This window comes from Larus michahellis, chromosome 1, assembly GCF_964199755.1.
Source record: "Larus michahellis chromosome 1, bLarMic1.1, whole genome shotgun sequence".
Lineage (NCBI taxonomy): Eukaryota > Metazoa > Chordata > Aves > Charadriiformes > Laridae > Larus > Larus michahellis.
Genome location: NC_133896.1, coordinates 86,109,028 through 86,131,452, shown reverse-complemented (window position 1 = coordinate 86,131,452; position 22,425 = coordinate 86,109,028). Strand labels below are relative to the sequence as shown.

The following is a 22,425-nucleotide window of genomic DNA, read 5'->3' as shown; positions in this document are numbered from 1 at the left end:
TTCAGCTGGCTTTTCTGCCTCCCCTGGACAGTGTGTAGCAATATTTATATCAGTGTCTGCTAGAGCTATTTACAATCAGTACAACTAGACCGTCTTAAAACACCTAACATTTTAAATCCACACTGTATATTTTATGTTCATCCTATTTCTCTTTTGAGTTTTGAGTCTTCAGGATTCCTGCTCTTCATGTGTATTTCCACAGCGAGGGCTAGAAATGAGCAATTTTAAGACTTCTCACGTAATTGCATGTCTCCAGATACCAAAGCCTTAAGAAACACGCAAAGTAGTAAGAGATTCCAACACTATCACAGAGCTGATGGCCTGAACTTTCTGCTCCTGAAGAGGCAGGGAAGCTGTATGAGCCAGATCCTGAATCCAGCTGGAGATCTGATCAGACATTTAACCTGAGCTGGCAGCAGACAGCATGGCCCTGTACTAGCTCACATTTTAAGTGACACTCTTTTGGCCACTTTCCGTACCTGTTAAACTTTACATTCATTGCTGTACGCTTCACCTCTTGAAAAAACCAGTCCTTTTAATGTCAGTTATAGCCTCCTATTTTTGTTAGCATTTTTCAGAAGAGAAAATATGGCAGAATTTTCAGTACTTTTAGCTGTCAGGTTTTGATAACACAGAGGCCCAAGATGCTGCCATGTTCCATATGGGCACTTTAATTGTGGGATGCAGGTCTCAGAAACAAACACAGACCTGCCAATTCAGTACTTAATGATGCCCCTTAAACATGGGCTAAGCATGCCAGCACATTTTTAGTCATTACTTCTTCATCTACATGCGACATGACATTAGAAGTGTGCCAGACCCACAGTAGAGATTGCTGGGTGCTGCAGTGACTAAACAACCTCCTGAGGTCCCCTCCAAGCTGAATTATCCTGTGATCCCAAGATATTTTATGGCACCACAACCATAGAATTGAGAACACTGGCTATGGCCTGATGTGACAGCAGATAGTTTACTTCGTGGGCAGAGAGAGGCATTTTAAGTTCAGAGAAAGATTAAAGGGGAGATGTTTAGGATTGCTCGGTCCACAGAAGGGCATTGGGCGCTTAAGAAAGCAGTATTTAAGACTGTGAGGAATACCTCTGGATGCTGAGTGATATACTTCTCGGTAAGGTATTTGTACATCTCTGTGTGTGACAGTATCAGAGTACCTTACAGTAACTGAAGTAGCAAAGTATTGCTTTATAGAGGGGGAGACTACATCTTGTTTGCATTTGCTCTGAGGTTTTCTGGCAGAGCATCCTGGGTTTCTGAAGCCAGAGCTCAGTGCGTGAGCCAACAGACCGTGCTTCCTTTCTTTAAGTCTATTCAGAGTCATCACTGTCCCACACAGTCATTTTAACCTGCAGAAAAGCACTTGCTGATAATGAAAAAAGCACAGTTCTTCAATTACAGGACCATGAACAAATCCCTAGACAAGCTGCTTAGTGATGTAGTATTATTAAATTGTATTCTGACATTGCATAAAAATGCACTCGAGGATCAAGCTTGTAATAAACTAAGCACTGTACCTGCACAATCAGAAGAGATCTGAGGTACTCTGCACCACCTCACCTCCTCAGACTCAGAACCCAGTCCCCTTCTCCTGGTCTCGAAGGACAGCGGCGTGTAACGGACACAATGACTAACATGTGCTTCAATAAAACAGCCCAGAGCACAGCACTGAAATCACAATCAAATTTCTAAACAAGGAAAAATATGAACAAAATTTAGCAAGATTATTTACTAGTAGGAAAAGTAATTGCATTGTAGAAGTCAGTAGGTATTACTGATCCGCTCACTATTTTCCTGCTACCTAAAATTTAGAGCTATATGTGTTGCAAATAACAACCTGGTGGTAAATATAGGGAGAAAAGAGGTTCTAATGTTTTTGGCATTTTATGTCTCTCTCCTTTACCTCATAAGCCATTATATGAAGTCCTTTAAATGAATTTACTGTTGAGCGAAAATTTTCTTCCCTAGATACAGTCAACATGGCAGGGCAGGTCGCTACAGTACTCCACTGCATCTTGGTGGGTGTTTTCGTTGTTTTTTTTCTTTTTTTTTTGTTGTTGTTGTTTTGTTTTACAGAGCAGTGCCATACTGTACCTTGCCTTGTACAGGAGTATTCTTCATACTGCTTATTACACATAATCCATTGCAACCACCCAGAGACTGGCTATAGCAATTTACGGTCAATTGATTCTTCTAGTCCATCCCCCAGCATCCGACACTGGCCATCAGCAGCAACAGAATAGCTCCAGAACTAAACAGATGTTTGCTCTGACTCAGCATCACAGTTCTTGCACCAAACATAAATCCAGCTGCTAGTCCGGCAACCATTTGAATCATATAAATCTGGGTTTTTCCATTGTACTTCCCCTGATCAAGAGGAATTAGAGGTCAGTATTACACGGCATTCAAATAATATTAAAACTGCCCTTTAAATTACTGATCTGAAAAATGTGGTAGGTGAAATAACCACAGTAATCCTAAAGTAAGGAGTACTAGAGGAAAATTACTCTTTTTCCTTTAGGAAAAATTTCTCTGTGTTCTCTGTGAATTCTTCATGATGCTGGAATGTCTTTCATTCAGAAACAGAATGAAATAATAACAATTTTAACAAATTAATTAGAAATAAAGAGGTTCAACTTAAGTGCTCAGAGAAATCAGAGTATTTCAATTCTGATTTTCAGAAAGTCACTCTGAAGTGGAAAATGGGAAATACTTTCTTACAGTATATGATTTAAAATACAGTTCCATAGAACGTGACACCTTTTCAAAAAATGTTCCAATGGAAACAAATTGTCATTTTCAGATGGAGAAAAATTCCAAATTAAAATTCTCCACTTGTCTGTAGGGAGTGCAGCACTTGCGGTATACAGCCATAACCAGCTAAGAACAGCTACAAAATCTATTTTTGAAAATAGCTTTCTAAATTAAATTGTTTAACATCAGCAACAATTGGAGGTCATAAAACCTGTTCAAATTAAATCTATTACCATCAGAAAATAACAATTTTTAAAAAGCTGTTCATAAGAAAAGACACGTTTAATGAATTTATAATTTTAAATTTTTTTATTATTTGAACAGAAGTGTTGAAATACTTCATTTTCACATTTCTAAACAAAGGCATTTCATTTTGGGGACCAGGCTGACCAATCATTTAGAACTTTATGTTAATTTAGAATAAATTAAAAATTATAAAAGGTCAAAGCAAAATACTTGTAGCCAATCTGATTTCTGTTATCCTTTGAAAGTTCAGGTCAAAGCTCTTTGTAGGAGGATTTGACATTTTAGGAAAAAAAAAAAAAAGATCTCCAAAACGCTCTTAAGGTAAAAATACATTTTTTCACCCAGCAACTGTAAATAAATTGCTTCATTGCTTCATAAGCAACAGAACCAACAGTGTTTTGCTTCCTATACATTTGTGGCTGGACTCTCTGGCACCTGAGAAGAGCCACGCTCACACTGCACTCTTTTCTTCTGGGAGCAGGGGGATTAACAGAGTGTCTGTCCTTTAACCAGACACTTATTTTCTCTAAAACTTACAGGAAATCAACATCTCTAAGCTCATGACCCCTTTCTCAATTTCGGTTCAAATCTGTTGTGATGCTTAGAAGGTTTTGGTGGAGAACAGGAAGAGACAGACAGGCTTGCTTGGCCACAGCCTTTGTGGTCAACGCTGCTATTTCCAGGACCTTTTCCCTGCAGGTTAAACAGCCTGAGCGCGTCACGATGGATTAGACTTCCATCATCGTAACAGCCCATGAGAGATTCCCTTCCCCAAAGACTCCGTTATTTACCCACTGCCATAAATCACTTTACTGTTTCTATCTTCCTTGGTATTCACAGTTAATCTGTGTGCTCTCCTCACGGAGTGATCCTGTAGAGTAGTACATCTTCTGCAAGCGACTCCCCTTGGTTCTTGTTAAATGCAAGGTAGCTGCAAACTGATTTCAGGCTGCTACGCAGCATCTGGCTGTGAATCCCTGCCTCCCCCTGCCCCAGCATGCTCCAAGGTGTCATGGGCAGCATGTCCTGGGTGGTTTTGGTTCCACCAGAATGGCTTCAGACAAGAGAGCAGAAAAGCAACTCGATTGTACCAATTGCGTAATCACAGCAATCCTTGAGACGGCTATAAATGAGATCAAACTATTCGAGCTGGATCCTAATCAACAGTCAGTGCAGTCACTGGGGAGCAGACGCTGCCATCTGCACGCTCATTTATTGGGCTTTGGAATTATTTAATGTTTGATTTATGGTGGTGAATTGCGTCCTGGCAAATGTTCACTATGCAAAACCCTTTGCTCCCTCACCCACTAAAAAGCCTCCTGCTGAGTTCACTGTTTTTTGGATCAGGCCTCTGGGTCTCAAGACTGGCAGATAATATTCCATTTCTGTCCAATTTTCTTGCTCAAATTTAGAAGAAGCTCAAGTGTTTTCCATCAACATTTTTATGTTTACTTTTGGGAGAATCTTCACAGTGGGTCAGGTTACTGTGATATAGAAAGGATGACCCACACTGACATACAAATTTTCCAAAAAATCTCAGCCTGAGGCAGACATCTGCCTTGGAAAATTTCAGCCCAATTTGGCAAAGATGTAAGCAACTGAAGATAGTTTTATAATGTAAAGTGGTGTACAACCTTAATAGAAGGGTGCTACCAAGTACCACATATGATAAGGCTCCATGCCAAGAACCATAAGGGAGGATTTCAGGCAGGATTCTTTCAGATATGCTTCAGAATACATGATCTATCTCTTCTTTCCTTTTGCTTGATAGGCCTATCAGAGTTAGGTCTTATTTTTGTCTGGACCTTCAGACATTACCATCACAAGTCGGCAGCTCAAAACCAGTCTTTCCCACTCAACCTTATTAAACAAGGTTTATCTGAGAAGCATAAAACCACCCCTGACAGGCTGCAATAGCTCCTCTCTGCATTGAGAAGTCAGCTAGCAAAGTAGAAAAACCGTGCAGCTGAGATCTAAGCTGTTAAATCAGCATTGCTTGGCTTTCAGATTAAAAACTTGTCTTGATGTTTCAGTACAAGAATGCATGCAGAACTTCAGTTCTACAGTACCTTAAATCCCCAGCATAACACAAAGATTCACTTAGACATAACAGATGAAAAACACGATTTCACTCTGATTCAATCTGAAATATTTGAGTCCCCGTTTCTGCTGCCACCTCATCTCTGTCAATTCGCTCCTATTGAGCAGGATGTGATGACATGAGCTGGAATCTTGTTTAAAGCCATGTAAGAAATTTGCGGCATTTTGCACCTGCATAAATCCTGAGTTACTCCACTGGCATAAAGGAAAGCACAATTTGGCTTGAAGCATCAGGCTTCTTTGTTTTCTTTTTTTTTAGTTAGGCAATAGCTTAAAAATAAAAATCTAATGACCTGCTAGGTACGGTGCAGAATCAATGGATTTGTGCTGGACTTCTATGGAGTAAATGAAACCAGGCAAACCAGGTTTTGACTGAATTTACTGGCATCCCATTCCAAATACACATTCAAAGCGTCTCTCCCTGTCCACCTCCTGTCGATCACCTTGAACTGAATGTGGCATGCTCCAAGAACATGCCCAACAGGCAGTACACCTTCTTCACAAGATATACTACCATCTGCAAGTCACATTAGCTATGTTAATTGTTGACTTACACACATTTGTCTTAAGAAGATGTACTCCAAAAATCAGCAGCGTTCACGCATACTAGCGAAGCACAGAGGGTCAGGATGAAATGATTTTCTATTTACAAGAAGGAATGGCAGTGCATCTCTGATAGCTACTTTTAAGAACTGTTTTAGTAGCTATGAAAATCCACATAACGCCCATTTGCAAAAAGCCTTCTGAAAAGTTTTACATTATGGAATGACTCAACCTTTAAGGAACTGGGGGCAAACAACCCACAAACACCTTAGTTCCAAAATATGTTTTCATTAAAAAATGCATTTGTTGGGTTTATTTCAGGCATATTCTTGAAACCTCAAAAATGTAGCATGCTCATTTTGCAACTGACTCATTGTGCACCAATTTTCAGCTTTTTCCCCTCTTTTTAATGCAGTTCAGTTATGCTCATCACCTCACCCACAAATTAGGGGTTTATAATGGAAATTCTGACAGTGCCTTCACTATGGTGGTGCTTGCAGGCACTGTAATGACAAATAATTTACTATTTAATGACTCCTGATGTAATCACAGCAGGAGTCAGATTCACTAACATCCATCTCTCCATTGTTATTGAGGAGGAATAAGACGGTAGGGAAATACCACTCTTCTCTGAGCCCATCTTTTTAGCTCCCAACTTTAAAGCAAGTGTTTAAATTGGTAAAGAGAGAGTTTACCACCACAATCCAACCTCTACATTTGTTTATATTGGACGACATTTTTGTTCTGGCTCGCATTACTCAGATGGATAAAGCTCAGAAGGGTTCTGCCTTACTGCCCTGTTTTCTCTTAGTATTTCTGCATTTTTTAAATGCTACCAAATGGCTGCTTTTGGCTCCCAGCATTATCACATGTTGTCTATAAGTATGGAAATAGTTATGGTAATATGGATGTAAATCATAACTGTAAATACCACATAAAGAAGACTGCCATATAATTATAAAAATACCTAATAGATTTCTTTTTCAAAGACAATACAGCTGTCCCTTCTAACTTTTCATTTGTAGATTCTTTTCTCTCCTGTTTTTATTTATAGGTTGCCGTGCAGTTTGACACAGCACACCACGATTTTTGTTTCTAATTTTGAAAAGAAAAGAAAAAGAAAGAATACTCATTTCATCATGAAGAAGCATTAGTTAACAATTTTGAAAAGAAACTAGCGCCAGCTCTAGAACATCATCTTGGAACCAATCTCCCTCTTAATACATTTCAAAAGAATCTGTCAATGGCAACATACCGCAATTTAAAATTAAACCCTGCCATCGAACTCAAGAAAGGGTCAGCCAAATGGCACACATCACGTGTTGGGAAAGAAGCCCCATTCTTTCTCTAAACATCTCAGTGTTTTTATGAAAAGAACCACAATAGGTTATTACGCTGACCACAACAAAATAAGGTTTTTAAACCCTGCTCAGGGAAAAACAGGTTGAAAAGTGTTACAGGTAAACTTACACTATGAAACATGCCATGTTAATGAAAGGACTAAAGCCTTACACAGCACAGTTGCCAAAAAGGGCTTTACATATTGTCTGGAAACTGCCACCACGCATTTTATCCCTTTCCAGTCAGCTTTGCAATGCTTAAAAGCAAAGTTATACAAGTGTATTTCAACTCTGCTTTATGCTGGACTCACATGGTGCTTCAACCGACACAAACTTGTTCTTAGCTCCTCCTTGTTAGGCTAAGCTTACATATGGAGCCTGGATGGTCACAAAAGAGCGGCTGCAGACAACGCTGCTCATGCCACTTGAATGGAAGGCTGTTATCTCTGAATCTTTGAAACACTTTTGCCTCAAAGCTTTTATCTATCACTAAGCAACCACTTCAGAAATCTGTGCCTATGCCCTCCAGGACAGCAAATCTCACATTTTAACTCAAATAGTAGCAAATTTCTAAAGGGAATGAAGTTCATCTTAACCATCAGAAATATACACTTCTCTCTCCCTCTCTCTCTCAAAATTTATAAAAAGAGTAATTATGTAGAACAGCTCTGAATGGGTGAATTACATTCCGATTCCCTTTCAGAGAAACAACTAAAACAAACGAACCGGAAAATGCTGGTGGGAAAGATCAGTCTGGGCTAGGAGTGCACTAATAGCTTATCGATAAAGATTTTTAAGTGGATGAAACATTCAAATCCACACTGCGTTTTTATCTACAACCAACTGGCCCTTGTCCAAAAATGTGTCATTTTATCAGATGTGTCACTCGGTTGGGAGGCTGCCATGACTATACTGGGTGACTGAATGTTAAAATAATTTCTCCAGGGGGAAGAGGCTGATCCCAAAGGTTTTCTAGTTCCAAGGGGGAGATCATTTTTCACCACCAGCTGGAGCCTGATGTCAGACATGCCCTTGCTTCATTTATTCTCCTCAGAGGTGAAAACCCAGCTTGTCCTTCCTGACTCCAATATTGTTTCACATTTGGGCGCAGAGCAGCTACTACACAGTGAACTATTAAAGCAGGAGAGCCCATGAGACATGGGAAAATAGTTTAGGGGAAGCGGTTTGACAGCAGGATGCGGTCATTTCTATTGTCCTATTAAAATAGAGATATCTGGGAAGCTTAACTTTGTTTTCACTATGTAAACATATGTATTTTAGCCTAATGTGCCAAAAAGATGCAAATATAAAAAAAAAACCAAAACCAACCAAACCCACACCACCGAAACCCCAAACAAACCAACACAACAAATGTTTGCCCTTTTTGTGTATCGTGTCTACTTTCTTGGCAGGAATGTAAGAATGAAGCCCTGTACACCTAAAAGAAGGCTAATTTGTACTGACAGAACAAATGCCCTGGGTTCCATCAGACTCTGGTATTTTATTTTACATTTTAGTTTGGTCTGAGAACAAAAAGGAAGCTGAAATAATTGAATATCTTTTATAGAGTCATCTTATGAAAATATCTTGACATATTTTTATTCCCTTCTATTTGTTTTCTCCAGAACAATAAGTAGAGAGAGAGAAATCACCAGTTCCCATACAATATGTGGTCAGTTACAGCACTACAGTTTAATTCTTCAAACAAAAGAGCAGCTAGGTCTTGCCCATACTAATCGTTTGAGCTTGTGACAACTATATTTAGACCATGCTTAAATTATGTTAAGATGGCTATACCACTGGGCTTTTTAACTTTTTTAAAACTTTTTAAACTTTAACTGTTGTTCTGAGAACACTGTTGTGAATCCCTGCTACAGACTGGTTACCACATGCTTACAATAGACATTTAACATGGGAAAGCCAAACCACGTTGCTTCATCCTCTCTAAGCATTTACTTTGAGGCAGTACTGATGAAAATTATAACCTTTCTGAATCAGCTAGAGCCTGGTTTTCCAACAGGTTTAAGCTGTAAAGGTCATTCACTGCAGCATTTGCTGTGCACACTGGCACCTCCTGTAACGTTCCTCTTCTTAGACCAAGCTATCTCTGCAGTACTTTAGTTACGGCTTTGAAATAAAAAGTTATCAAATCCACAGCATATTGTGCTAAAAGCTGGACCAATGCCAGACACATTAATAACTTTCTGACCTCTCTTCTTCATAAATATGGAGCAGTCAGGAGACCATGAACAACTGCTTCCGGAAGTATTTACAATACTAGCAATATTTCTCACACAAAGTAATCTAACTGTTATCCCAGATACTTTTATTGCTAAATTTTCAAGTCTGTATTGTGGGTTTCTCTATATATGCACATTCAAGAAATCTGAATGAACTAGTGGTGTGAATTTACAGAATATAAAGAGGCTAGAGAGCAATGTATCTCTTTTGAAGTGAATTAAATAATCAACGAAAGCCGTTTTCACTTTGAATGAGAGTGAAAGAACCACGAGGGACCAATCCACTTTAAAAGTTAACTCAGATAATTTGTCTTTATCTGTGAAGCTAATTCTCTGATGCCGTCCAAGAAAGCTAAAAGTCAAAGAAAATCTATCCTTTGACATCACAGCATCACATATTTCCAATGTTCTCCTAGCAATGATCGTTAGATATTAGGCAATAAAGGGAGGAATTGTATTTGTTTAATTTCAATTTCTGCTTTTTGGCAAGATGCACAATTCTTCTTAAGCATAATGAAAGGTTTCCTTCCTCTTTCCTTCTCGCCTCACTTCCCCAGAAAAAAGTGAAAGGAAAATTTGCATGAGAAATTTGAGTAAGACAAGGATACAAATAGGCAATGGATATGTTAAATTCAAATGGACTTTTGTCTCTGCTGTTACATCATACCACATACCAAAGCTACTGTGCTGCTACTGTCCACAGAAAGCACTGTTCAAGGGACACCGGATTTTAGGGGTAGGTAAGAGAGCTGACCAGAAAACTATTAGAGAAATAGATTCTTAGTTTTAAGCAGACTTATACTTTTGTTATCTCTTGAGTGGGAAAAGCTCTTGAGGATGTTTGGAATAGGTCTAAGACAATAGAGCCTCCGTGAGCTGTGGCCTTCAGGCATACTTCTAAGTAAAACTAATTAATAACAAAGATGAACATATTCTTGGAGAGAACACAGTGGGGGAGGGGCAGAATTGATGCAAAGATAACTGCACAGGGGAAAAAAAGGAATAAACATTAAAGAACCTCAAGATTAGACTGAGATATCAACTGTTGCTCTTTACAAAGGTTCCTGATACTAGCTTTTCTGTTTAACTCAATAATTCTGTTACGAAAAACACCTTGTCAGTTCACAGTACTTATCTACAAGATGTGTGAATTGGCTTCAACATGAAAGTAGTCCCTTTTAAAATCAAAACATAATCTGTATGGCAGGTAAATGGTTAATGCTGAACAACATGCACACGATACTTCATCAACTCCCTTACAAAAATTAGGATATTATTCTTTATTATAGTGCCCTGTAATTCTAAAGTAAATCATGCCAAGATATTATCTTGCATGTCTGTAGATCAGATATCATTACTCAGGAAAAAAAAAAAGCTTTCATGCACTTACCTTATCCTCTAGCCGGATCAGTCTGGCTCCTACAGTATAGTATCCTTTGTCTACCCCTTTTTCTAAATAAAAAAAGAATAAAAATGGGACATTCATTAGGTGGAGAATAAACTCAGACTAAGAATTATACCTACGTCATTTAAAACAAAAAAGAAGATGGTAAAATGTTATGGCAGTATAAATAACATGAACGTAATAAGAAAGAATTTCTTCATAGTATACAGAAGTGGAAAAGGGTAGCTGGAGAGAAGGGAGTTAGTTTGTCTAACTGACAAGATTAAGTTAGCCTAAAAGGCAACCCGGACCTTGGTGGAGGTAGTCTGTGGACGTGAAGGACTATAGATAGTGTTTGAGGTAACTTGATTCCTTGTTTAATTATCTCAATTAACTGCATGTAGTTAGATGGAACAGGCAATGCTCCTTAGGCATACCCCCCATTTGGAATATCATTGACATGAGCAATGTACACTTTCTATACATAATGAAATCAGAACAGTTTTCAACTGAGGTTGTAGACGTAGGAGGCAGCACTGTCTGGGGTTTCAAGGTGGCAGAGACCTATCTCCTCTCTGCAAATGAGTGACCTTGGGAAAAGCCCTTGCATCTCCATCTGTATTTTCCCTCCTAGCCTTCATGAGATCTGGTTATTTAAGCCCCGTTCTGCAATTAGTTTCACTCGCACGCTGCAAATAGTGGGGTTGGGAGCCAAGATTGAAAACTGTAAAGTGGGCTCTATTCTTTGTGTTTACATGGCCAATTGCAAAGGAATCCCATGGTTTGGGGATGTTATTTCACAGGAAATGAAGCACAAAAATATATATTCTGAGCTGGGAGAAAATATCCACAAGAAAAAACAGACAATCCCCAATATTAAGGTAACTTAGAAGCCTATGCCAATGGAAGCTGGACACATTTTTCTCTATTAAACTATTTTTACAGGCTGGAATAAATACTCCTTGTTTGTTCCATAAACTATTCCACTTTTATGAGTGGTGTAGCTTTGGTTTTTGAAGCTATTTAAGTCCATTTTGCTCAGGGCATGAGCACAAGGTGAAGGGCTTACTGGAAGGCAAACTGAGAGGTGAATTTATAGCGCATCGGTGTCCACTGTAACCGCCTGTATGTGTGCTCATTCTGCAGGGAACTCACGTTCTTGTATTTCTCAGTGAATGTTACTCGCTTTACCATTACCATCAGCAGTGTCTATGTTTGCTAATGTTGATATGTTTAGTGATGCTTTTGCACCACAGTTCATCCAAAGGTAACTTGTACTGTATGCACCATAACCTTAGAGGAAGACTTAAGTGAAAAGCAATGCTGGCAAGAGTACGCTTTTTGCTTTCTTTTTCCTCTATGGACCACTCAGTGTATTCAAAACATCACAGACCCTTGACAGCTCCACGCAGGCATTAGAAAGGAGAAATGTTTTATCAGAGAACCTGGAGGAGTAAATACAGTTCGGAGAGAAAATTCAAAGATTGTTCAAGGACGCTGTGTTGGGACAGAAAATAAATGACACAGCTTGGTGCATACATGCGTGCTGTTTATCATTCATTAGTTCACAACCACAGAAACCTCTTAAAATATAAGAGGCTGAAGCTCAAGTTTTTCTATGTATTAATCTCTGCCTAAAATGAAATAATTCACTTTGCAGTCTACTTTCTAGTTAGTAAATCTGCAGACACTAATTTTTCAAAGTATACACCAGAAAAACCATGCCTTTGAGGATTTCTAAATCGGGACATGATTTGAACAGCAGTAGGTAGGTAGTGTTTTTGTTTAGGTCTCAAACCAAAAAAAAAACCCCAAACCTGAAGAAATATCCTGATAAGGGTTTTTTTTTGTTTTTAAAAAATAATAATTTCCTCACCAGCTCTAATTACATCCTTCATATAATCACCAAGACACCCCAAAACAACCAAACCACGTTAATGTTGTTTCCTATTTTAGTTATTCTCCAATGTGGTGTGGAACAGAAAACAACAAAATAGGAAGCAGATAAGCAGTAAGAAGCTATTTTGTGGCATGTGGCACTCCTATCAGATGAAGTGAAAAGAATGATATACATGCGTATAGCTGTGTCATGTCCACTCCTTTATTGGCATGCAGGCTGTGTAAGTCACAAAAGGCTGTGGTCTTTCTCATTTCTTATTAGCCTCCATTTAAATCAGCATTCAGCTCTAATTTACAAGCATTTTGCTCCAATAAAGACCATCTTTAAAGGTAAATGGGGTGTGTATACAATGAGCTGAGCATTGCGGTAAGAAGGGTGGGCAGAAGTTCAGATAACATTACCCTAGTACATTTGATTTCTATCTCATGTTTGTGCTTTCTCTCTCGAGTCTTTTCAAGAGATACGATTTTAGACTTCCTACATTAGATTATTTGCTTTTACATAGTTGAAAAGATTGCATGGCTACCTATAAATCTGAAATGCCTTATTTTTTACATTCTTTGCCTTGTAATGAAAACTTTCTTTTAGGATTGAGTTTTGTCTGTTCTTTATGTCGGTCTGCAAGAAAACAGATAGACCAGCTAAGCAATCCAGTAACTGTGTATATGTATGTGAAAGGAACAGACACAAAGGAAACGCGTATGATCATCATGAAAGGAGGCACAATTATTTATAACTGGATGAAAATACATATGGACAAATTTTAGCTCAGAAGAAAAAAAAATTGAAATAAGCTTGTATCACGTGGTTGGTATGATACAAACCCATCATTTTATATACTTAGACTTGAATCAGATAAAATACTAGTATACAAACAATAAGCATTATACTTGAGGTCACTTTATCAATATGTAAATCTCTTCCCTACAAGTCTTTGCCTTCCTGAGTATACATACTATACTACTTTCAAAACAACATGATCCTGTATTTATTTCCTAGTATTTTCACAAAGGTGGCATGTCTCTTTTTCTAGTGAACAACGGGACATGCCTCTTGTGAAAAAGAACTTAATTTTTTTTTATATTCCCCACACCAGTTGAGAAAATAAGAAAGGCCATCCCCAACTGCTTCCCCAACTTTGTGATAAAGCTAACTGTTCCATGGTGGAGGTTGAACAGTATACACTGAAAGTAGAATTTTCTAGCTTTTTCAAGTTGCAAATATCTAGCTGCAGTGAGTAACTTGACAGGTTAAAGACGTGCAATCACCTTTCAACAAATAAAAAAGCCCTAAAGAAAAGGTCTGTCTGCCTACCTGTTTCATTTATCCAGCCTCTGAGATGGCACAATTTCCTCAAGTGGCTCATGAGGAACAATTTAATCAATTTATTAGAGAGGGGCCATATACACTATATCTGCTATGAATTACATCACGTTTCTGCCCTTCCTCCAGAAGGTGTTGATGGCAGGATTTAGACACACAATCATTATACTAGTTATAAAACAATTAATATACAAAATTCAAAATCAAATGCAAGCTTCTTTGTTAGATTTTTACTAAGAATGGAATTCAACACCGGAGGACCTGGACGAAAAGTAAATTAGCTACAGGTTCTAAGCCCTCAAAGTAGGATACATGTGATATTTCTCTTTGCATTGAGGCAGATCAACCCCAGAAATGAAATTAACTTTTAGAGACAAGATTGTGAACACCTGACAGTTACATAAAATGTCCTAAGTATTTTTATTTTTGACCACGTTCCCATGGATTTTGTCTCCAGGAAGGGTGAAATAAATCAGTTCCTGCAGAAATATGGGTATCTCTCATTTCAAATGTTAATTGACTTAAAAAGATAAAAATTAAACTAAGTGTATTTATTATGCTTTAAAAGATACTGTGATCCAATTTCTTCTTAAGACCTGGGAAGGCAATAGCATCAGAAAGCTTAGGTGGCATTTAATGGGAAAAAAAGCAAACAATGGAACTGCCAAAATTCTACAAGAAAGCCTTTTTCTCCCAGGATTCCCACCTGTGTTATGCAGACCAAAGAGGTTCAGATGAACTGCAGATAAACATCAGCCTTTTGCATACTTCTCTGAACCCAAACACTGGATCTTTTGTTTTACCTTGGCATTATTCTTCACCTTTGCCCCTGAAAAGCTATAGTAAGTCTCAAAAATTGCATTCAAAAGCAATTAACTCCATCATGTGTAGTCAAGGTCAAGTATTACACTCTTCTTATTTGTATCATTACATAAGTGTCTGCTTTGTTAATTCAATAAATTTTATTAACATGTGCTTCGCCTCTATATCAACACTTTCAATTGTTAAGGGGTTAGTTTACTATTACATAAATCTTTGTTTCATCTTACAAAATTGCGTTATCTGGAACACTGAGATGGGCTTTCAATGAAACTAAGACACAGTCTTCTGGATATAGTCACAAAAATGGGATTCATGTCTTTGGAAAATTTATTAATGATCTTAATGTTTTTAAATCCACTCCTGAAACTAGGAGTTTCAAAGAAAGCTAGTAGATGCCAAGACCAAAGCAAGCAGAAAGGGAGGATTCTTCACAATATGAGTATGTGAAACTTAAATCACAAAAATTCTTGTCACAAAATATCGCAGATGTTAAAACTTTACAGGGGAAACTAGGCAAGCTTGTTGAGGACAAACCATTTAGAATTGCTAAATACATAGAAACCACGTCAGGAAGTCTCTGATCTGCAAATGGCTGAAAGCCTACAGGAAGGTTAGAGGCTTATGCGTGCGCTTTTTTTATACATTTCCCAAAGCACCTTGCTTTTGGCTCCGTCGGAGTCAGGACTGGTCTGACCCAGCGCGGCTTTTATTCTTTTCTGGTATCCTTATCTTGTTTTAACACAGCTTTTGATGCCTTTTATCTTTGAGAAACTAACTTGAAAAATAACAATAATTGCTTCCAGTGAATTCAGATTCTGGATCTTTTATGACATCATTCACTTTTGAAAGGTAATAATACTATAGACACACTGCAATTACTTCATATAGTATTATCAAAGTTGACAACAGGGTTTCAGTAACAGCCTGATCCAAAACCCACTGAGGTCACTGGAAAGACTCCCATTCATTTCAATGGGCTTGGAATCAGACCTTAAGATTCTTTGAATGAGAGTATAATGAAACAGGGAAAAAAAGGGAGCTGGAAAGGAAAATTCTCCTCATATTTTTCTCCTTAGTGGTTTAGTTTTCTTTGCATTGCCATTTCTCTGCCATTTTCCATGCCATCAATACAAAAATAACACAATCTGGAGGAAACACCCATACTGTTTACAAATGAGGTTTTTAGCAATGTCTTTGAACGGGAAAAAGATATAATATTGAAAATACATTTTAGGTGTAGAATAAGCCATCCATTCTGAGGAAAACTCAGGAAGAAGTCTATTTTCCAGAGGAGAAGGAGAGTGCAAGAGTCTGTTTCCACCCAAAGCAGACCAATACTATAACCACTCATCACTGTTCATCACTTGATTATTGGCAGGTTGGATAATACTGGGACTAATCATAAACTAACCCTGGTTTTTGTTCTGCAGACCATTTATCTGGACCCACTTATCTTATTTTTGGATTTGTGGAGGGTTTAGATAAAATAAGTACTAGATCAAATAACTTTTGGTTTTGGTCTTGCAAATCCATAACTGAGCTTACCAGATTTTGCATCCCTAACAACGATTTGACTTTTCCCAGTCTATTTATTCAGTCCATTTGAGGGCAGAGTTATATGTCTTTGCAAAAGGTGAGACTTTGTAGAGTTGGCATGCTGTGGAGGCAGACATCATTCTTAGCAGGGCCACCATGCTTTTGCATCTGAGAGAGCTGTCTCAAAGCAGTTATTTAGCAGTAATGTTGCAAGAAAAGACCAATAAGGGAAGCTAGTTGCATGGACATGGATGCCATAATCTTCTCCAGAGCACAGACTATGCCTTTCCCAAATATCTGTGAAGTGCTATGATGCTCTCCACAGTAAGACTATCCATCATGAGTTCTGAAGGTGAGCCTAACACAACTTATCTTATCTCTAGAAGCCAGTGGTTTTTTTCCCACATATTAAGTCAAAGCAAGAATTTTTGATAAAAAAAAAAAAATGGTAATGAATGATAAAAAACACGTGGCAGATTTTTACTTGAACTTTTTTTTTTTTCCCTGCCCTTAACCACCCATGGCTGTTTTGGCCGACTATCTCTCCAAGATGTGGCTGGCATAGCAAGCTGCTGTGTAACTTCAGGCCTACAGGTAGATCATTCACGTTGCTTCTGTTGTCCAGTGTTCTAGTGTAAACTAGAAAGGAGTTGCCCAGGACTGAATCAATCAAGCACACAACCTCATGGCTCTTCCTCAGTACTTTAGTCTCTTTTCAACACTCGAACAGTCCGAACACTTGTTCATATCCACAGACCCACCTAAGATTCTCCCAATGGTTGCTACGACCCTTGTAACCCAAGACTTGGTGAAACTAAACCTCCTGAACACCTTCAGCTTCCCAAACTGCTCAGAACATTATCTCACAATCAGCTTATTCGCAGCCAACGCTTCTAATTATTCCTCACCTCTAAAACAAGAAGCTGTTTCAGAAAAAGTGCCTCTAGCACTAGCTCTTTTTGAGCACAAATTACAGTTCTAATTCGGTAAGGTTACATTTGAAATAAAATAATACATTCTTGGAGGTAAGCAGTTTTTCCATTGGTTTAGGTTGCACATTGTGGAATGAATTCCCAGGCATAAATATTTATAGATGTATTTAAACTGACAGATTATTTTCCTGTGGTCCAAAATCAGCTCAGCTACAGGGAAAGAGGATTGTAGTACTGAGTCTTCTGCAGCAATCAGATGTTAAAAGTGTGTTCTGAGAGGGACTCCTCATTCTGATAATATAAACCATTTTGACCACTGATAATATGACATTTTTTAAAAGCTCTGAAATAACTTTGACACCCTCAGTTACACTTATGCCCATTACTGCTCAAAGTCACTTGGAGATATGTGACTTCAGTTCCTAAGTCACTTTTGAGCTTTTAGGGATAGCAAAGAAGACAGGGCCTCTGGAAATTTGAGATCAATCATCTCTTGCGATAAAAAATAAACACTTAAGGGGAGTTGGACTAGATGATCTCCAGAGGTCCCTTCCAACTCTGAAGTTCCGTGATACCCAGACAAACATTCAGGTTTCTGATATCCATGATTCCCACCACAAGGTTTTCCCAGAATCTCACCCTGTGCATGGCCAGGGACTTCCCTCCTGGCTACACATTTTCAGCTTAAATGTATTTATGGCCAGTTCACAATCATTCGTTCTTTGGCTTGCACTGTCTTTTTCCTTACGTAGTTCTTTTGCCTCACAGGTAATTACTCCCCTTGCAGAATTAAACAGACAACCCTTTCCAGCCCTTTGTTCTGCTAGGTTAAAAACAGCAAAGAGCAAACTTCTATTTCCCACTAATAGAATAGGCTCTCCTTTTCCCTAGTCACCCTAGTATTTCTTCCTTATTTTGTTGCACTCAGTCTTTCCTAAAGATGTGGAATCAAATCTTTGCACAAGATGCCACATAAGGCCATACCTGAGTCGTGTGCAAAGACACGTACGCTTTCCTGTACATTTTGAAAATCTCTCTCCTGATCCAAGGATCAGACTAGCTTTTTCATGGATATATCACAGCATTTTCTTATATTGAGTTGGTGTTTGCCTACAATTAATTAGCATACCAAGCCTTTCTTTTTCCCAGACATGCCAGACTGTTCACCACTATTAGCATGTAGGAGATTTTTTTTTATTGGTTTTCCTCTGCCTGATCTTGCATTTTTTATGACTGAATTTCATACCACTCTTACTACTCTAGCTTTGAGGGCTACCCCAGTTCTTCCTGAATGATACCCTTCATCTTCCTTTGAGCTTTCCGAAACTGAAATCCATAGATTGTTCAGAAAAGAAGAAATCTTTTTAACTGCAGCAACATAAATTCTAACCCCCAGCACAAAAGATTTAGAAAGAACATTTTTGTGGAAAAAATTCTGACAATATGTTTCCAACTCATCGTGCACTGATACACTTTTTATCGTTCATTCTTAATTTCCATTTACCCCACTACCCCCTGAGTGCAAGGTATTTTTAAAGCGTCGTTCCAGGGCTTACTAACAGAAATACATATTCATGCATAATTGGCTGGATTATAAATCCATATTACTGTAGCCATAGGTATTTTCACAAAGTTATGAAGCCAATCATTTTACACAAAATACAGTCACTATACCTGGGAGGAAAAGACCTGGCTTTCCCAAAGAATGATCCAACCTGAAAAGCAAACAGAGAATTACCAGCAGTGCAATTAACTACGCAACTTAAACTCTGTTGCTAGGAAAAATATAGGAGCATAATTTACATGAGAATTTACAGTAGCTTTAAACCTAAAACCAAGTAAAACATGAGACTAGCATGATTTTCTGCACATACAGTCAGCAGTTTAGTTCTTTAGAGTTTGTTTTCCAAAATCAAACCATATTATTATTGTTATTTTCGTGAATACTAATATTTTATTTCTTAGACTTTTATGTTGTAACTAAAATATAGTTTTCCTGTGTCATATGTAATCTAATAAGAAAGAGCGTACAAACAGAATAGCTTCTTAATAACATTTGCAACTATTCCTCGAATCTCATGCAGGCGGATTTAATATCTATATATGTTGACACAGTAGATTCCATTCAATAGGATTTTTTTCTCTCATTTCATTTATGGGACAGAGGAGTTCAGTCTGGTGTCCCAGTCCGCAGCGTTACTTTGTAGAGAAAAGCACTTTGTGCTGAAACAGAAGAGAATAGTATTGTGGCAAAATATTTCAGTTGCAATCTAAAAACTCAGAGAAAGCATGTGCAAGCGGGAATGTGGGAAGGGAAAAGTTCCAGATAGAGAGGGGATGATCACAAGTGAACCAGCTTTCTCTCAACTGTGGAGAACCACAGAGAGGGGATAGAAAGGCAGATCGTTATTTGAAAAGTTTTCCTTTTCTAAGAAAAGGGCAGAAAAGCTCACTTCATACTATAAACTTCACAGCATGCACCATAATTTCTTTTAATTTCACTTGGAGGAGAAGAGGAGGAGGATAAAGGATAATCGTAAACTCTGTCATAAAAAGGGTTAAAAATGACTCCAAGTTAAATCCTGTGGATATTGTGCTCCCTGTTGTGCTTGCAATTTTGGACAATTACTGTTCATTAAGCACACATTTCTCCTAAGGCCAGCTGGCACCAGGGAAATCAAATATTTCATGAGGTAGACAGGGCCTACCTTCTTTGAAGTTCTTTTATCCGAACCATCATATTGAGGTGTCCTTGTGAGTACTGTTCAATCACATCGCGTACGTCATACGGTTTCCGAGCTTGCTGTGAAAGAAGTCACACATGAGATTGAAAGGTAAGTACAGTTTAAACTTGAATTTTATTTCACACAGGCCTTCATTCTATTTTTTATCTTCCAGAGGTCATTTGCTTGCCATTTTGCAATGGTTGTTGCAATGAATAAAAAATATGTAGGCATTGTAAGAGCACATATTTGTTGTGGAGATGGAGCCAAATGATTCCCGTTACTGTCAGTTAGAGTCATGTCTTCATGTTACTTCACACTGAGCAAAATATTAGACCTTCACAGCGTATTTAAAAAACACAAACCCAAGATATGTAATTTTTCTAAGACTATCACGTGCGGTATCTCTCGTCTCATTCCAAAACCATATGTTAATCATTATGTCGGAGGACTGAACGACACAGATAGGCCCGATTCATAACACTTGGACCCAGAATAAAATGCCTCTAAAGACTAAAGATCTCTGGTGACAGAAACACTGTTGCTTAAGGAACTGGGAGGACAGATGCTTTGCATAAGTCTGAGGACTGCTGCACATAGACTTCGTTTGTGCTTTATGTCTTGTCTTTAATGATACCTATGAGGTCAGAAAAAACGGTGCAATTCAAGTAAATAAAAAAGACAGACAAGAAAAGTGAGAGAGCTAAAAAAAATGCCATCTGCCCAGCTTTATTGCCATTCTAATGAGAATCCAGGTGCTTCTGCCAAGCTCTGGTTTCTTGCTGTTACTACTAAGCCAGAATTTTGAAACAAGTCTAGAGAATTTGCATAAAGTGATGTGATCATAAAAAGTGCACCACGGTAAAATTTTATCAAGTAAAAGTAATGAGTGTGTGTGGTGGAATAAATGCAAATGACGTCCTTTTGAAAATATCAGCATTTTCAGAGCCATACCAACCCGTACGGGAAATGTGGGGCAAGATGTCTCCTTTTTGGCTCCGACTCAAGAAAAGAAGAAAAAAAGAAAGGTAAACTGCAAATCTAGTAATTGGAAATTACTGAAAACAGCTCATTAGTCATCTTGTTGTCTGTTTCCACTCTGCCACAGCTTCAGCCAGAGCCATTAGCATGCACCACTGCACACACGCATTGAACACCTACAGTATGTGCTGGAGTCATGCTTGGAAGGCAGCCACAGGATCCTAGAAATTTCACATGAAAGCATGGAACTGGAATGGAAACAAATCCTGGGAAATGAATGAAGAAGCAAAAGCTCTTCGTGATAAAATGCCTTCCTTGCGCGCAGCCATCAGCACTTCCCTGCATTATTACTTTCAGAAGAGCTCATGGCTTTGGTAGTGTGCATGTACGTTTGTGTGCACATTTGTGAGAAGAGATACTTTGCGGGGGAGGGAGGTTTCAGCTTTCAGTTTATTGCCTTTTTTTTTTTTTTCCTTCCCCAGCTTCACTTTTTGCAGACGCTGACACATCACTATTTCTGGCCAGAAAAGCAGCCTATTGTCTTCACCCAGAGAAACAGTGCCAGTATCACTCTTTAGATTGACTAGCGGGGGTGCTTTGAGAGCATTTTGGCTAAATCCTCTGTCCTTTCGTTTGGACACTCTATTTAAACATGATGCATGGCGCAGAGCCTAGATGTGCTGGGGATTTTTCCCCACCTCCCTCCCCTCTCCCCCATGGGCTACTATGTGCATAATTAATTCTACTCATTCCTAATGAAATTTCTTTTCTCCCTCAAAAGAAGTCCTCTGTCTGTTATTCCTTTTACCAAATCATCAGCTCCGAGTCCTCTCTAAAGCATAGTAAAAATATCCTTCCAACTTTCACCATTTTTCTCTCCTCCCATAAAGCTTTAGCTCGGAGCATCTTATGTCCTGCCAAACTTTGGCACAGTCTTTGTCATGTTTTTATTAGGAAATGCTAGTACAATACAACTTAAGGAGGGAGGTAATGGGCTTCCAGGGAGGATTGGTAAATGTAGAACTTGAAGAATTTCTTTAACCTTCATTTCGGTCCATTCCATCTGTAATCCCAAATCCTAGCCATTTCAGCTCAGCATGCTCATTCCAGCATGCTTAGAGTTCCTAATGCAAAACTCAAAATGATACTACCCGGCTTTGAACTTCCAAAATCTAATTGGCATGGGGAGTCCTATAAGCTACATTTACAGCCCCGAGAAAGAAAAAAATGGAAGATACTTTTTTCCTTTTCACTAATACCAACTCACAGAATCCTCTCCATATACTGATCAAGTTCAGTTTTTAAGGTTTGACGTGACTGCTACTGGCTGACAGCTCCAGAACATTAGGTGTCTTGTGGTTTGAAATATCCTAATGTTTATCCTAACTCATTTATAAACTGATTTTATTTTCCAGGAATGGCATTTTTAATCTTTTTTTTTTAATTTATTTTTTAAATTTCCCATAGTGTTTTTCTCTCTGGTGTATTCGCAATATAATCCTGCTCTCCTGTTTGATGAGTTAAACAAACTGACTTGTCCTAGTCTTCTTTCATAAGGTAAGGTCATCTGAAGATACGTTTCTGCATGA

General features: G+C 38.4%; 1 protein-coding gene across 5 annotated transcripts in view; it reads right to left on the bottom strand.

The window, feature by feature from the left end:
* The window catches only part of LOC141744238 (potassium voltage-gated channel subfamily KQT member 1-like), a 514,016-nt gene that overhangs the window by 197,044 nt on the left and 294,547 nt on the right, over window positions 1–22,425 (bottom strand). For 4 of the 5 annotated variants that reach the window (XM_074589763.1, XM_074589745.1, XM_074589740.1 and 1 more), the window contains exons 14-16: window positions 19,841–19,935; window positions 18,807–18,847; window positions 10,626–10,687 (exon numbers count right to left, since the gene is read on the bottom strand). In XM_074589763.1, the coding sequence (XP_074445864.1) occupies window positions 10,626–10,687; window positions 18,807–18,847; window positions 19,841–19,935 (198 nt within the window). Of the gene's footprint in view, window positions 1–1,529; window positions 1,701–10,625; window positions 10,688–18,806; window positions 18,848–19,840; window positions 19,936–22,425 lie in introns of all 5 variants that reach the window. The other variant, XM_074589753.1, reaches the window with a different exon arrangement.